At 43.8% G+C, this 18,579-nt stretch overlaps 1 protein-coding gene across 1 annotated transcript in view; it reads right to left on the reverse strand.

Annotated features, from left to right (window-relative positions):
• Positions 1–18,579, reverse strand: part of LOC124619754 (aminoacylase-1-like) — a 118,275-nt gene that overhangs the window by 44,513 nt on the left and 55,183 nt on the right. The window contains exon 4 of the mRNA XM_047146332.1: positions 8,012–8,158. Coding sequence (XP_047002288.1) covers positions 8,012–8,158 — 147 coding nt within the window. The remainder of the gene's footprint in view (positions 1–8,011; positions 8,159–18,579) is intronic.

Raw genomic sequence — 18,579 nt, forward strand, 5'->3', positions numbered from 1 at the left:
GCCTTGAGTAGTTTATTTTATGGAGGGCCCTGAATAAGAGGTTTTTACGATTTTTGACATATTGGATGGTCTACGTCATGTACTAATTCGAAAGCTATGTCCACATTACTAATAAATTCATTTAATGTGACTCTTCAAGCTTCCCCGAGGATGTGTTGTAAATAGTCATCACGGGTTTGCCGCCGGACCATGTTGTGCAGATTCCACAATCTTTCCTCGGAGCTACTGTCCGACAACTTTTGATGGTGTTCCTTGCTGGTGGCTAGGTACGACTGACAGTATCCGCACGTCGACGCCCCGTTTCTAGAACATGCGCGCGAAGAATGCGCAGGTGCCTAAATCGTGCATGCGCTACGATTTGCAGATGGATGGTGGCATATTCAAACTCCCTCTGCCGAAAACCGCAGAGCGGCTCTGCTGCGCGTGCGCTGTACGCTGCGTTTTCCAACAGTGCGGCCAGACGTTACTCACCGACGGCCGTAATAGACCAGTGTTTTGACGAGCCTGTTATCGAAGTACACTACTGGCTATTAAAACTACTACACCAAGAAGAAATGCAGATGATAAACGGGTATTCATTGGACAAATATACACTCCTGGAAATTGAAATAAGAACACCGTGAATTCATTGTCCCAGGAAGGGGAAACTTTATTGACACATTCCTGGGGTCAGATACATCACATGATCACACTAACAGAACCACAGGCACATAGACACAGGCAACAGAGCATGCACAATGTCGGCACTAGTACAGTGTATATCCACCTTTCGCAGCAATGCAGGCTGCTATTCTCCCATGGAGACGATCGTAGAGATGCTGGATGTAGTCCTGTGGAACGGCTTGCCATGCCATTTCCACCTGGCGCCTCAGTTGGACCAGCGTTCGTGCTGGACGTGCAGACCGCGTGAGACGACGCTTCATCCAGTCCCAAACATGCTCAATGGGGGACAGATCCGGAGATCTTGCTGGCCAGGGTAGTTGACTTACACCTTCTAGAGCACGTTGGGGGCACGGGATACATGCGGACGTGCATTGTCCTGTTGTAACAGCAAGTTCCCTTGCCGGTCTAGGAATGGTAGAACGATGGGTTCGATGACGGTTTGGATGTACCGTGCACTATTCAGTGTCCCCTCGACGATCACCAGTGGTGTACGGCTAGTGTAGGAGATCGCTCCCCACACCATGATGCCGGGTGTTGGCCCTGTGTGCCTCGGTCGTATGCAGTCCTGATTGTGGCGCTCACCTGCACGGCGCCAAACACGCATACGACCATCATTGGCACCAAGGCAGATGCGACTCTCATCGCTGAAGACGACACGTCTCCATTCGTCCCTCCATTCACGCCTGTCGCGACACCACTGGAGGCGGGCTGCACGATGTTGGGGCGTGAGCGGAAGACGGCCTAACGGTGTGCGGGACCGTAGCCCAGCTTCATGGAGACGGTTGCGAATGGTCTTCGCCGATACCCCAGGAGCAACAGTGTCCCTAATTTGCTGGGAATTGGCGGTGCGGTCCCCTACGGCACTGCGTAGGATCCTACGGTCTTGGCGTGCATCCGTGCGTCGCTGCGGTCCGGTCCCAGGTCGACGGGCACGTGCACCTTCCGCCGACCACTGGCGACAACATCGATGTACTGTGGAGACCTCACGCCCCACGTGTTGAGCAATTCGGCGGTACGTCCACCCGGCCTCCCGCATGCCCACTATACGCCCTCGGTCAAAGTCCGTCAACTGCACATACGGTTCACGTCCACGCTGTCGCGGCATGCTACCAGTGTTAAAGACTGCGATGGAGCTCCGTATGCCACGGCAAACTGGCTGACACTGACGGCGGCGGTGCACAAATGCTGCGCAGCTAGCGCCATTCGACGGCCAACACCGCGGTTCCTGGTGTGTCCGCTGTGCCGTGCGTGTGATCATTGCTTGTACAGCCCTCTCGCAGTGTCCGGAGCAAGTATGGTGGGTCTGACACACCGGTGTCAATGTGTTCTTTTTTCCATTTCCAGGAGTGTATTATACTAGAACTGACATGTGATTACATATTCACGCAATTTGGGTGCATAGAGCCGGAGAAATCAGTACCCAGAACAATCACCTCTGGCCGTAATAACGGCCTTCATACGCCTGGGCATTGAGTCAAACAGAGCTTGGATGCCGTGTGAAGGTACAGCTGCTCTTGGAGCTTCAACACGATTTCACAGTTCATCAGGAGTAGTGACTGGCGTATTGTGACGAGCCAGTTGCTCGGCCACCATTGACCAGACGTTTTCAGTTGGTGAGAGGTCTGGAGAATGTGATGGCCAGGGCAGCAGTCGAACATTTTCTCTATCCAGAAAGGCCCGTACAGTGCCTGCAACATGCGGTCGTGCATTATCCTGCTCAAATGTAGGGTTTCGCAGAGATCGAATGAAGGGTAGACCCACGGGTCGTAACACATCTGAAATATAACTTCCACTGTTCAAAGTGCCGTCAATGCGAACAAGAGGTGACCGAGACGTGTAACCAATGGCACCCCATACCATCACGCCGGTTGATACGCCAGTATGGCGATGACGAATACACGCTTCCATTGTGCGTTCATCACGACGTCGCCAAACACGGATGCGACCATCATGATGCTGTAAACAGAACCTGGATTCAGCAGAACAAAAGACGTTTTGTCATTCGTGCACCCAGGTTCGTCGATGAGTACACTATCGCAGCCGCTCCTGTCTGTAATGCAGCGTCAAGGGTAACTGCAGCCATGGTCTCCGAGCTGATAGTCCATGCTGCTGCAAACGTCTTCGAACTGTCCGTGCAGATGGTTGTTGTCTTGCAAACGTCCCCATCTGTTGAATCAGGGATCGAGACGTGGCTGCACGATCCGTTACAGCCATGCGGATAAGATGCCTGTCATCTCGACTGCTAGTGATACGAGGCCGCTGGGATCCAGCACGGCGTTCCGTATTACCCTCCTGAACCCACCGAATCCATATTCTGCTAAAAGTCATTAGATCTCGACCACCGCGAGCGGCAATGTCGCGATACGATAAACTGCAATCGCGACAGGCTACAATCCGACCTTGATCAAAGTCGGAAACGTGATGGTACTTATTTCTCCTCCTTACACGAAGCATCACAACAACGTTTCACCAGACAACGCCGGTCATCTGCTGTTTGTGTATGAGAAATCGGTTGGAAACTGTCCTTATGTCAGTAGGTTGTAGGTGTCATCACCGGTGCCAACCTTGTGTGAATGCTCTGAAAGTCTAATCATTTGCATATCACAGCATCTTCTTCCTGTCGGTTAAATTTTGCGTCTGTAGCACGTCATCTTCGTGGTGTAGCGATTTTAATGGCCAGCAGTGTATCTAGATTTTCGCGTCATGATTTAAGAGCAGCCAATGCAAGGTTCCAGGCTGTGCTCAGTTGAAATCCCTCATCCTTGTTGATGAGATTATCGGCTGTACGAACGTGTATTGCTTCCTTAATGACGCATTCCCAGAAAGATGATACAGGGGATAAAAGTCTCGTATTTTCATAAATCATCCGATGTCCGCAATTGCGGACTTTTCCGGTTGACGAAGGCGTGTATCATTACATACCTGTCTCTGAGAATAACCATTTTGTCGGAACACTGTCTTCAAATGTTGTAGTTCACTCGAAAGGCTTCCAGGATCATATACCACCTGTGCTTTATGAACTAACGTACGTAATGCACTACCTCCGTGTGTAGGACGATGGCAGCTTGTGACCTACAGCTCCTGATCTGTAAGCGTTGGCTTGCGGTAGACGCTGCGTCCCAAGGTCCCATCTGCTTTTATTCGTACCAAAACATCAATAAAAGGTAAAGTACCATCTTTTTCTACTTCTGTTGTGTAGTTTATATTCGGATGCAGCGAATTCAGATGCTGAAGAAACGTAGGTAGATTATGAAGTCCATCACTTACCTTTGTCTGATGATACATTGGGCAGGGGTAAGATGAGACAGCATCGCTGCTTGAAGCTAAGTGCATTAGTGTGCTGAAGTGAGGTGACCTGAGTTAAGCCTAATCAAGCTGAGCTGAGCAGGACGCGACTGCACGACGCCCGAAGTGTCGCACTGCCTCAGCTGTGCTGTGTCGGACCTTTGCCCACTGCCACCTGCCGTCTGATCGCTGGACACTGCTGCCGCTGAAACTTGCGAAGCCGGCCGGGGTGGCCGAGCGGTTCTAGGCGCTACAGTGTGGAACCGAGCGACCGCTACGGTCGCAGGTTCGAATCCTGCCACGGGCATGATTGTGTGTGATATCCTTAGGTTAGTTAGGTTTTACTAGTTCTAAGTTCTAGGGGACTGATGACCTCAGCAGTTAAGTCCCATAGTGCTCAGAGCCATTCGAACCATTATGAAACTTGCGAAGGCGGCGTGCGACCTCCGCTACTGGGTCGCACTGACGCCGCCGTGTCGTTGTCCTGGTGGTCCTCCCTGAACCGCACCCGCAGCTCCGTCTCGTAATCGCTCTGCTGTTCCCGCGACTCCCTCGTTGTCGTGAAGTCGTGTAGACAGGGCTGCCCTGGCCGCGTCTCCCTTCGTCAGGCATCGATCTCCGGACCTCAGCGTCTTTCCTCTGCTCTTCGTGCTTTGTTTTCAATGGAGTGCAAGTGCTGCTTCTGATAGGTCTCAAAGCCTCAGTCCAGCTATGGCATTGGGCTGAGTATGTGAGAAGCCACTATCAATGTCAAAACACCCCACACCTGATACAGGATGGAGAGAAGACAGAGAGTTTAAGGTCAGTCTGCTGTTTCTGAGCGGTGAGGAGCAAATGCAGAAAGACAAATCCCCAGTGGAGGCAGGATGATGACTTCGATCAGCACCTCACTGTCACATGGCACCTATGAGAGGCGCGGATTTTCGAACTTGACAGGGTTTCGCAGTTGGAGAGTTACGTAATTCAGGGTTCTGACTGTTAGCGATCAGACTAACTACTTCACTGAAGGCTGATTCTATAGGTTAGTAAAGCAAAGAAGGCAACCGCTTGCACAACAGAAGCCAGTGTCTGAAATAACGTGGGTGAGCGCATAGAGAAGTAGCGAGTACCAACAGGATGTTAAGTATGAACTCCAAGTAAGAAAAACATATATGTCGGAGCTTACCGATGATGGCTATGAGTGATATGGATTCGGAGGCCCAAAGATCTGACTGAAGACTCCCTTTGAATAGAGAAACATGGGTTTCCAGAGGATCGTAGCGGCGCAGTGTTTCTCCCTTCCTATAGCCATCGCACCAACAACTTAACAACCTTTGACCAATCTGATGAGTAGTTCTGACAAATCACATTTAGATTCCTACCCTTCTCATAGTCGGTACGTAGGGATGTTTCTGGATATTTACATTAACAAATTCCAGATTTCAAATGGTTCAAATGGCTCTAAGCACTATGGGACTTAACATCTGAGGTCATGAGTCCACTAGACTTAGAACGACTTTAACCTAAGTGACCTAAGGACATCACACACATCTATGCCCTAGGCAGGATTCGAACCTGCGACCGCAGCAGCACGGTTCCGGACTGAAGCGCCTAGAACCGCTCGTCCACAGGGGCCGGCTTCCAAATTTGATAGCAACAGCGCTTAGCTGAAAGCAAAACGTCACTGCCATTCCTATTATCGCCAGCAACACTTGGCCCTGCTCTCAGTCCCTTTGTGAGTGGGGACCGCTGTGGTAGCACATTGACCTGTGGAAACTCAATGACGTTGCAGTTCTCAGGAGCAAGTATCAAACTTGCTTCCTCTGCTAAGACATGCATTTTCGTGGCCATGTTCTAGTATGATGCCTTGCAACAGCGTCTAGGCGATGGTTGGAGCTACTAGTTAATTCTCTGAAGTGAAAGTTCTCCCCCGAGAGAGCTGCCCAGAGTTTCTGCTGTTTGCAGGGCTCTGGCGTTACTGTTTAGCTCTGTATTGTGTCTCTGATTTTCTATCTTGGAGTACCCTTGATGGCTTCCAGCAGCCTTAACCGTAACAATGTGCCAATCGTTATATTGTCAATATATGACACCTTGTCTGTCTTCTGTCTGCTTGAGACACACGGGTTAGATACTTCAACCTTCCAGCCCACTGGAGGAGACGCACTCGGAATACTGCATCTGAGAAGACATCTGCCTGTACATGCCGCAGTCTGAAGGGATAGACTTTTTATATACGGATGAGAGCTGTGCGCAAAACTCTAGCAGTTCTGCACTCCGTTCACCACATCATGAGTGGATCAGCAAAGAAAATTCAATCCGGCGAGATACATTTTAAAACAGAATGGTTTCCACTTTCCTGCCTATCACAACAGAGTGACTTTTGCCTGCCTGTGGATGGTCGTTGCAACACTGACATTCGATACTTTTATTTTACTTGCTAAGCTTCATTTGCTCCTTCGATGTTATTGCAGCACTATCTGGCTCTTGTTGTGTTTTCCATTGTAATGGTTTGATCTCCCCAGACAGAATGTTAAAAAACTATATATATATATATATATATATATATATATATATATATATATATATATATGTGTGTGTGTGTGTGTGTGTTAAAGTCTGAATGGTGTGATGTGATTACATACACACGTTATTATAAACTGAGATTCTTTCATTGTTAACTGCAGTTGGGATAAAGATGTATTTCCATATACACCCACTCACATGTACACTGTGTTTCGCGCTGTTCTGATTGTCTTTTTGGTATCGGCATTAGTTACTACGTTACTTAATCGAAAGTTACTCTCTTTGGTGATTACAGTTTTCGAAGCTGGCCATGTACCCACATAAATGGAAATGCCGTGTGGCTAGGGCCTCCCGTCGGGTAGACCGTTGGCTTGGTGCAAGTCTTCCGAGTTGACGCCACGTCGGCTAGCGTGTCGATGGTGATGAAATGATGATGATAAGGACAACACAACACCCAGTCCCTGAGCGGTGAAAATCTCCGACCCAGCCGGGAATCGAACCCGTGCAGTTAGGTATGACATTCCGTCGAGCTGACCACTCAGCTACCAGGGGTTGACTGTACCCACATACATGTGTACTGGGTTATGCGGTACTCTGGCTGTGTTCTTTTGTTTCGGCATTAATTGCTATAAGTGTGTGTTTTATGGTACTTAGTTAATCCCTTCGGTGCCTATGGTTATTCAAGTTGGGCGTCTGTAATGTTAATAGCTAATACAGCTAATCTCTATTAAACATTTTGTGTCGGTTATCCTGGGATGGTCTGTTTCCTTTTTTTATTGTGTATGTTTTATATGTTTCCAAGTTTTATGAGAGTTTTTCAAATGTTTTCGTTGCCATTTATCGACAGATTAATACTGGAAATATTATAAAATTGCATCATCTTACCAAGCGGTGTGCACTTCAAGACTATAACAGAGGCTAGCTGCTTACTGCTTACATTAACGCGCGTTTTATAAATTCTTTCAGGGCCTGTGGAGCACCTGATTCTAATTCTTATGTACCTGTGTTAAGCCTCACGGCAATAAATTTTCATAATTTTTTTTCTATAAAGAACAGACTTTACATCGAGTGAAATAAAAAGTCTCAGTTATTTGGGTAAATGGGTTTCTACTGGCAGTTTACACTTCTAGACCTCGTTCTCATCTTTGCTCTAGGAGATTGTGATATGAAGAGCAATTTTGTCTTTTGCTATGCGTATAGTCTGCTTGTAACACTTTACACAACAGTTACACAGAAATGTTTGACTGTAACCTCTTCGTTGTCTGTGGGCTGAATTCGCATTTTTACAAAACGCCTCAGTGTCAATTCGTTGTTTATGACGCCGAAATTTTGACCTGTAAGTTTCGTAGTAATGTTTTTAAATTTTTATCCATTAACGTGTTGTGACTGTGTAACTGCTCCATTACGGGATGAGAATCTTATGAGAACGTTTGAGACTGCAGTTCGAATAAGCGTTAGTGGTGCTGCACGATTAACATTAGCGGTATCAAGTTCCCTGTGACTGGATTCTTTATATTCCACTGAAGTATGACAGAAAAGCTTGTAACGTAACGTAACTCACGCCATACGCTTCTCTCGCAGTGGAAGACAATGAACTCGTCCTCCATCCAGGGCATGCTCTCATCCAGTTCCAGGCCGATGTTCAGACGACGAAAGTCTTCCGACTGGGTAAATTTCTCCATGCCGTCGGCACCTCCAATCTCCTCGTCTGAAATGTAGACACGTTTTTCTATAGTGAAACAACCATTTTCATAGGTAAAAAGACACATACCTGCGTGCCTAAAGTCAGTTCTGTTGATGTAGACGCGTAATCATGAGTGCAGTAACATATCAACACTTCACCCATACTGGGCAATAACTTAGTTTTTTAAATGCAGTGTGTCCATTATATTGAAGACAAGAAAGTTCACATGCGGAAGGGCAGAAAGCGAAATATAGAAAATAACTCCCACTATGTTTAAACTTAGTCTGCTCTTCATTTCTAAAAACTTCAACTGTAATATTAACTGAAGTGAGATAAACATACAGGAAGACAAATCTATGATATACCGGTATAGTGACAAAAACTGAGTGTTAAAGTTAAGCGAATTTCATATCTCATACTTGCACGGTTTATGAACGCTTTACTCATATGTGTACAAAGTTTCTTCCAGGACATAAACGCTGTCGTGGATATCAGTTCACTGTGAAGATGCAGTAACATAATTGATAATGCAGTCTTATGAACAACCCAGTAATTTTGTGTACAATCCCAGGTTTCAGTAACACCATGGATCCCAAGCTATTAATGTTTCATTACCTTCTTATGTTGCATTAAGTACATAATTGTTCTAGCCAGATACGCATAGCACTATGCGCGTGCTGAACTGACAGACCTAACTCCAAGGGCAGTACATAAGCGTACCAAGGCTCTGCATAGACCAACATAGACTGAGTAATCAATACAGCTACACGGGAGAAGGGCCGTGTGTGTGTCTCCTGCGTCTCGACCTAGAAGCATGCACTTGTGTGTTATTACTGCCGACTACTTCTCTTCTAATTCGAACAGTCTACAGATCCCATCTACGAAACATTTCTGAGAAATGCAGACGCATTATTGAGGTGCCTGTCAAGAGTCGAAGAAACAATTAATAGTTTGTGGAGACTGCAATGTAAATTTCTTAAGAGATTCTGGTAGAAAAGCTGAACTGGAATCAATATGTAGCTTTTTCAATTTCATTCAAATCGTAAATCTTTCAATATTTGTGTCGCAAGACAGCAAGACTTTGACTGATAACATTTTTATTGATAGTGCTTAGGTGAAAATACGATCAGCAATGTTTCAGATTTCGAGGAAGAATGGGATAGGAATGATGATGGAAGTAGGATCACATTTGAGGAAGTGGAGAAAATGGTCAATAGATTGCAGTGCAATAAAGCAGCTGGGGTGGATGAAATTAAGTCGGAACTCATCAAATACAGTGGAATGTCAGGTCTTAAATGGCTACACAGGATAATTGAAATGGCCTGGGAGTCGGGAAAGGTTCCATCAGACTGGACAAAAGCAGTAATCACACCAATCTTTAAACATGGAACAGAAAAGATTGTAACAGCTACAGACGTATCTCTTTAATCAGCGTTGTTGGTAAAATCTTCTCAGGTATTGTTGAAAGGAAAGTGCGAGTATTAGTTGAGGACCGACTGGATGAAAATCAATGTGGGTTTAGGCCTCTTAGACGTTGTCAGGACCAGATCTTTAGCTTACGGCAAATAATGGAGATGTTTTATGAGTGGAACAGGGAATTGTATCTATGCTTTATAGATCTAGAAAAGGCATATGACCGGGTTCCTAGGAGGAAGTTATTGTCTGTTCTACGAGATTATGGAATAGGAGGCAAACATTTGCAAGCAATTAAAGGTCTTTACATGGATAGTCAGGCAGCGGTTAGAGTTGACGGTAAATTGAGTTCATGGTTCAGAGTAGTTTCAGGGGTAAGACAAGGCTGCAACCTGTCTCCACTGTTGTTCATATTATTTATGGATCATATGTTGAAAACAATAGACTGGCTGGGTGAGATTAAGATATGTGAACACAAAATAAGCAGTCTTGCATATGCGGATGACTTAGTTGTGATGGCAGATTCGATCGAAAGTTTGCAGAGTAATATTTCAGAGCTAGATCAGAAATGTAAGGACTATGGTATGGATATTACCATCTCCAAAACGAAAGTCATGTCAGTGGGAAAGAAATATAAACGGATTGAGTGCCAAATAGGAGGAACAAAGTTAGAACAGGTGGACGGTTTCAAGTACTTAGGAAGCATATTCTCACAGGATGGTAACACAGTGAAAGAACTGGAAGCGAGGTGTACCAAAGCTAATGCAGTGAGCGCTCAGCTACGATCTACTCTCTTCTGCAAGAAGGAAGTCAGTACCAAGACTAAGTTATCTGTGCACCGTTCAATCTTTCGACCAACTTTGTTGTATGGGAGTGAATGCTGGGTGGATTCAGGTTACCTTATCAATAAGGTTGAGGTTACGTATATGAAAGTAGCTAGGATGATTGCAGGTACTAGTAGATGGGAACAATGGCGGGAGGGTGTCCACAATGAGGAAATCAAAGAAAAACTGGGAATGAACTCTATAGATGTAGCAGTCAGGGCGAACAGGCTTAGATGGTGGGGTCATGTTACACGCATGGGAGAGGCAAGGTTACCCAAGAGACTCATGGGTTCAGCAGTAGAGGGTAGGAGGAGTCGGGGCAGACCAAGGAGAAGGTACTTGGATTCGGTTAAGAATGATTTTGAAGTAATAGGTTTAACATCAGAAGAGGCACCAATGTTAGCACTGAATAGGGGATCAAGGAGGAATCTTATAAGGGGGCTATGCTCCAGACTGAACGCTGAAAGGCATAATCAGTCTTAAATGATGATGATGATGATGAGTGCTTAGGCTGAAACAATTGATGTCTAACCAATCGTCAGTGGACTCTCTGATCGCGATGAACAATTAACGAAAGTAATCTTACAGCTGTGAGGGATGTTCATCCATTGCACGGGGGCTTATTAACGAAAACAGAGTTCAGTGTGTTATGAATAAGTTAAAAGAGATTCTATGGGATGTGGTATATACCAAAGGAGGTGCTGATGTGAAATTCGACATATTCCATGGTAAATTGGTGTCAATATTTGAAAATAGGTTTCCTAAAAACTTGTCCAGAATGTCCTTAAGAAAACAAGTAAGCTATGGATAACTAAAAGGATTTTTTTTTCAGAGGAAAACGTAAATTTATGTAGACGCCAGAATAAGTCAAAGCAGCAATTAATAGTGTAGATAGTGTGCTTAAAACTGTACGGGATATTGTGAAATGGGAGACACAGGAACCAGTCAGTGTACAAAACGGCACCACAATGAAATTAAAAGACAATAATTGAGACTGATAAGTCATAAGTTGCAAACATTTTCAACAGCCTCTTTCTAAATGCAACAGCAGAAATAGAAGTACGCGTATAAGTAGGCTGTTTAGATGGAAGTAGGCTGTTTAGGTTTTTATGTTGGTAACGCCATGTAGCGCTCTGTATGAAAATCACTGACTGTGCTGTGTGTGCAGTCTGTGGTTGCTTTGCATTGTTGGAAATCTTGCTATTGCAGTGTTGGGCAGCTGGATGTGAACAGCGCGTATCGTTGCGCAGTTGGAGGTTAGCCGCCAGCAGTGGTGGATGTGGGGAGTGAGATGGCGGAGTTTTGAGAGCGGATGATCTGGACGTGTGTCCATCAGAGAGAGTAAATTTGTAAGACTGGATGTTATGAGCTGATATATGTTATGAACATATATATATCAGTTCACAACATCCAGTCTTACAAATTTACTCTCTCTGATGGACACACGTCCAGATCATATATATATATATATGTATATATATATATATATATATATCAGTTCATAACATCCAGTCTTACAAATTTACTCTCTCTGATGGACACACGTCCAGATCATCCGCTCTCAAAACTCCGCCATCTCACTCCCCACATCCACCACTGCTGGAGGCTATATATATATATATATATATATATATATAGCCGGCCGCGTTGGTCTCACGGTTCTAGGCGCTCAGTCCGGAGCCGCGCGACTGCTACGGTCGCAGGTTCGAATCCTGCCTCGGGCATGGATGTGTGTGATGTCCTTAGGTTAGTTAGGTACAAGCAGTTCTAAGTTCTAGGGGACTGATGACCACAGATGTTAAGTCCCATAGTGCTCAGAGCCATTATATATATATATATATATATATATATATATATATATATATATATAAACTTTAGAACACTATTAAGGTAAATACATTGTTTGTTCTCTATCAAAATCTTTCATTTGCTGACTGTGCCTATGAGTAGTTAGTGCCTTCCGTAGTTAGAATCTGTTATTTAGCTGGCAGTATTGGCGCACGCTGTATTGCAGTAGTTTGAATAACGAAGATTTTTGTGAGGTAAGTGATTCATGAAAGGTATAGGTTATTATTAGTCAGGGCCATTCTTTTGTAGGGATTTTTGAAAGTCAGATTGCGTTGCGCTAAAAATATTGTGTGTCAGTTTAGTGTTGATCAGAATAAGTAAAGAGAGTAATGTCTGAGAACGTTCAGTTTTGCTCAGCTGTTTGAAAAGCAAATAACGTAAGAGGTTTTCCAGCACAGTAATTCATTAATTTTTCTAAGGTGACGTTTCACGCGGTTCAGCTAAGTAAGAGAATATATTAAAACGTCATCCTACATAAGTTTAAACAACTAGCAGTAGCATCAACATCCTTTACTTAAATTAATAGATCATAAAAATTAAAAAAAGAACAAATACAAAACAAGCATCTATGGCGTTAATGGAATTTTAAATAGAATTCTGAAAAGTTGCTCTAAGTTAATATGGAATGTCTTTAGCGATGAACGTATGTAATGCATCACTGGCGCAGGGAATTTTGACAATCTGACTAAAATTTGCAATTATTAAACCGCTTTATAAGAGAGGTAAAGCGAAGTCGTATGATGTGAATGGCTGATGATAGACCCCGAAGTAAGGTTTTAGCCTCCTGAACAGGGGAGGTGTTTTCTATCCCCCGCAACCACTAACACTTTTCGTTGGTTCGCGTAGTATGAGAACTGTGTGCGGAAGCGTAGCTGCTAGGTGTAGGAGACTGTAGTGTGTGTGTGTGTGTGTGTGTGTGTGTGTGTGTGTGTGTGTGTTTAGCACAGTGTCATATTCGTGATGGATATGTCGAAGGTTGGGAGAGGGTGAAAACAGGTGGCGGCACATAGTCTTCTTGAACACCACCAACAGGTATGCCGAGCTTAATGTCCCCAACCCGCGGACGAGTCACCGTCACCAGTGTTGCATGCCCTCACTTAATGAGACACTGCGGAGAGTTTCGAGATTTAATCCAAACTACTGACGCCAAGACTAGTGATCTGGGACTTGCCCTCCACCATCCCTCCTGTCCCCTCTGCCTTGAAGCAAAGGGGAAACTGTCAACAGCTCGTGGCTTACCCTGACTGTAACCCATCCAAGTACTGGCCACGCCCAACGGTGCTTAAGACTTAAATAAATGTCGTCCAATTCCTTTATTGATGCTGTTTTCCTAAACGCTCGACAAAGTTAGTCTCACACGTAAGCAGAAACAATTTACTTGACTTATTACAGTTTGAAATACAGAAGCGCCGCTCGAATGATAACGCCATTTTTAAGCATTCACTCACCAAATATTACGCACCTTAAATTATAAAATATCGCTAGTTGGTGTCCTTTGTGATTTTTCCACAGCATTTGACTGCAGAGAAAATTCTACTGTCTCAGATAAATTTAATTTTTATTTTAACTTTACACTCTACTGGTTTGAATCACACATAGCAAACAGAACTTAAAAATAATTAAAACAATAATAAAAGGAGAGAAAAGTTTAGTGACCGTCGCGATATCACGAACAGCGACCCAAAAAGCTCAATTCTGGGTCCTCTGCTATTCCTCATATATGTGAATGACATTCCATTTAAAATTCATCCAGCACAACTGGCAGTTTTTGCAGATTATAGTGGTGTTATAATAAATACCATGAGAACCAAAGCAACAGACGAGATTGTCACTTACGTTTTTTCAGAAAGCGATTATGTTGACAGCGAAATTTGACACTTCCCAAATTTTGACGAAACACCCCAAATTCAAATGCGTACAACTAATAGTCTTAGCAACAAGTAAGGCAGAACATGAATAGAAGTCAGCAACCTTTGCTATTCGTACCAAACCTGGGCCGGCCGGAGTGGCCGGGCGGATCTAGGCGCTACAGTCTGAAACTGCGCGACCGCTATGGTCGCTGGTTCGAATCCTGCCTCGGGCATGGATGTGTGTGACGTCCTTAGGTTAGTTAGGTTTAATTAGTTCTACGTTCTAGGGGACTGATGACCAAAGAAGTTAAGTACCATAGTGCTTAGAGCCATTTGAACCATTTGAACTAAACCTGGAAGCAAGAGTTTCACTGAGTTGTAGCTTGTGTAATAAATTTGAGTGTAGCTCACCACTTAGATATAAAGTGCCGATTGCACAAAACGAACAGTGAGAATAAAATGCTGTGTTCACCTCTTGGGCATTACGTAGACATCTTTTCAATGGATAATTCGTTTTAACTACACCATCACAATACATATATTCACTAATGATGTTCATCATAAATAATCCATCACACTATGAGAAGAATAGTGATGTCTATACCTACAACTACAGAGGATAAAAGACTTTATAACCCACAATTAAGGCTAGGAAAGGAGTTAACTATGCTACAACATTGATTATTTGCCCTATAACACACAATGACCGAAAGGAATCATAGCAACTTTTAAATCTTACTTAATATCATTTTTCCTGAGGAAGTCCTTTTGTGAATTTTTACTTAAGACCTGGTTACCCATAAAATAGCCTCAAACTAGTTTTTAAGTGTAGCTGCACGAGTAGGACCAAAAAGGAATATATTTATTCATTTTAACATTAATCACGTATACACATAAACTGATTCGTTCCACATCATTTCGATAAAAGAAACTTTCAGATCATCTCCGGAACATTTAACTAAAACTGACTCTACTTGCCGAGAGAGGCTGGTGAAACTCTCCCTTGTGAGTTGAGAGTCGTACGGAGCACACGGCTTCATGCGGTCTGTCCCTTCTTCTGTCTGGTTCTATTATTCGGCAGTCGTCTGAAATATCAGCGTACTTTTTTACGTCTTTCAACTTCTGGCCAATCAACCCGTCGCCCATTCGAATGGCATATGGAATAGGCCGTTCGTCCTGGAAGTTCCATTGTATCCCGTATTTTAAAAAATAATCAGACATTTTCTTGCATTTTTTGACTTTAATTCAGACTAATCGTCCATTTTTCCATACCGTCCATATCACACTCTTGCCACTGTGTAAACTTATTCTCTAAGACCTTGGTTCTAAACTTTCTGCGAAAGTTCTGCTTAAGGTATTTCATTTATTTCATAAGTTACGTCCTGCAAATATCACTATTTCTTTAGTTAAAACTTCCGCAATGAGAGGTCATGGTATCTATATTACTAAACGTCTAACCCGGAGCACGCTCTCAGTTGCAGGTTGCCTATTTAACGGCTTAGAGGGACAACAAAAATTTTAGTTTCTATATTTCGTAAAGTTACTAGCCGAATTAAAAACAATGTAAAATGCTATCTTCATCTGCTCATAATGAAGTATAATCTCATGTTGGAGCTTAAAACAGTACGTTAAGTATTACAGTTAGAAACTGTTTATACAGGATGGTCAGAAATCGTCTGAAAAGCTTGTAAGGGCTATGCAGGGGAGGCTGTGTTTAGAAATAATTGCTAAGAGACAAATAGTATACGTTGCGCCGTTACAGAGTTATTTAACGTCGATGTTAGCCAGTCAGGTCGTCGCGTATGCGAATTCAAGTACTTGCACGGGCTAAAAGGCGGCTGTTCACAACCTGTTGGTCAGTTAGTTACCACTTAGGAAAATGCTCATTACCATTATTAGAATGTGCCTTCATCGGAAGTGATAAATTTGAGCTAGGTGAGCAAAGCTACATTTATGCGGTTAAAAACCAACGAAGAACATGTTTGGCGTCACTGTCTCCAACAGGCTGCTTGAACTTGTGCGCGCTATGACCTGATTGGCAAATTTCAGTGCTAAACAACTCGGTTAAGGCGGAACGTATACAAATTTTTTTCTTAATTATATTTCCGCACCGCCTCCTCTGCAGCACTCTTACAATCTGTTCAGACTGTTTCTGACCACCCTATATATCTTGAGGCAGCAAATCCTGTGGCGCGTAAATTTTCCAGTATTCTTGCAGTATTTGAATACAACAGCACTTGACCACTTCCAACAAAATTTTCACACGATTTATTTACGAAACTTTTTCAAGCCGACACCCAACTCCTCCACATAATGACGAAAGAGAGAAAGTTAATTGCTTACTACATTTTCGCTGTTCATTGACAAACTACCGCATCGGGCACGACATTTTAACTTATTATTTCTTCACTACTGGCTCTGTTCGCAACAAATTTTGCAGATTTTATGTACGCATATCACTGATCATGTATGCAAAATTGTAGCACTTTGTGACCCATAGTTCAGGAGATACGACGTTTTATACATAGGTGTTCGATCCTCTAAGGACGCGTAAGAAGGGGAACTGCCGGTATAGCTCGAACTTTTTCCTGACGTGTCCTCCGACTGCTGGAGACATCTTCGGAGGTAAAACGGCAGTGAACTAAAAAACGGTTGTGAATGGCTATATTGTATGATTGCTTCAACACCTTTTTTTTATTCCTATCAGAAAATGAAAGAACCCGTCGTGTGTATATACTGCGGCAATGAGCTGTAAAAGTCACATAAACGGCGGAAGAGACACGTGTTCGTTAAAAAGGATCTTTTTCATCGACTATCTGACCGTCACTTTTCAGATCGGTAACAACTGATTATTTCCTTAAGTAGTTAACAGAAACAGTCACTAGCGTTCACGCGATATTGTTCTTCGGTCGCCAATGTTATTCGTGTCACCTATCATCAATAATCTTACGTGCACCCTTTTTGCTCGTGGCAAAAATAGTAATCTGCAACGTATTGAGGAATCCTTCGTTTCTGGTTCATACGCGATATCCTCGTTTCACCAACTTCAACAAAAATTTTATGGATTCGTCATTAATTCTTTTCAAAATGTCAAGATTAACTTCCTTTCCCCTTTCCTTTGTTTATTACACTGCTTTTCACCACCACTGTCGTAAATACTCTTCTCAGGTTCATCTACCCCGATAGAGCCGTAAACGTCCTCTTTGTAAATGTGTACCACTTGAGAAGTATCTGAAAACTACATCTTGATTTGTATACCCGCCCAAGTCGGTCATCATTATTCTCCGAATCCCTGCCTTCAAAAAGTCTCATGAACCATTAAAAATTATATGCATATGGCAAAGAATCATCCCTGCCAGCTTCTCACAACATGTGAAAAGTTCTTGTTGCCGACTTTTTGCGATGCGCAAGAAATTTTTTTTACTGCGCTTCCGTTTTACCGCCTGGAAGACTAATACCTCTGTTTAAACAAATTTGGCAAACACACAGATCCTAAGCAGCAGTGTGGTTTATTTTAGATCAGACCTTGTCAACGAAAACGTTCTAGAGCCGAGCACATCAACATGCCGGTAGTTAACTGCCCGTTCAGTGTCACTGAGCTGATCGAGGAAGTTTGAAGCTGTCGATACGTAACGTTAAGAGTTCAGCAAACAAATTTATTCTTGTGTTCATAGGCTAAAGCTGTGCTTTTTGAGGCTTTCCCAGTGCTGCATCTGCTTGATAGGTTCCCGGGAATTACGTCCGATAATATAGACGGCGTCTAATACCAGAGCCCTCTGCTGGAGAAACGGGTCGCGGTCTGTGGAAGCGCGCCGCGGCGCGGGAAATTGCGGCCGGGAGCGATGGACCCCGTTTGGCGCGTGCAGGGGTTGGCGCGCTATTTAAACATCTGCGCTAAGATTTCCCATCTGCGTTGACTCGGTGCACTTGCTAATCTGCCGCTGACGATTCTACGATTGGTCTTCGATGATGTTATGCGCCCGCTGGCGCCTGCGCTGTTCTAGAAAGCCAACGTGTAAATTGGCGAGCTTCTCAGCGACGCGACAGTAGCAGCTGAAGATGGCGGGCAGTTGTCTCACTGAAATGTTGTGCGGTTTTAACAACATTATCCGGCGTAATTCCCGGGAACCGATCAAGCACAAGCTAACGCTGTTTTTCATTCTTATGGTTACTTAATATGGAGTATTAATGATTTAATCCGTATTTGTGAGTTTTATAGTTATTCATCTGCACCACACAAAAAGTTGCTGATGTATGCTTATCGTAACTCAAATAAAGTATATTAAATACACTCTAAGAAAAGAAAACGACGACCACGAAGGAATTATTCGAATGGAACGGAAATCGCTAGATGTGCTGTATGAGGTGTGATAAACATTCGAAATGTTGACTGTGGCTTTTCCCGAATCTGCTATGAGTTAGACAAGAGTTTACGAGTCGTATAAACGTTTCAAAGACGGTCGACATGACTTTGAAGAACACGACCACTCTGAACGCCCTAGCGCATCCA

The sequence above is a fragment of the Schistocerca americana genome, chromosome 6 (genome assembly GCF_021461395.2).
Source record: "Schistocerca americana isolate TAMUIC-IGC-003095 chromosome 6, iqSchAmer2.1, whole genome shotgun sequence".
Classification (NCBI taxonomy): Eukaryota; Metazoa; Arthropoda; class Insecta; order Orthoptera; family Acrididae; genus Schistocerca; species Schistocerca americana.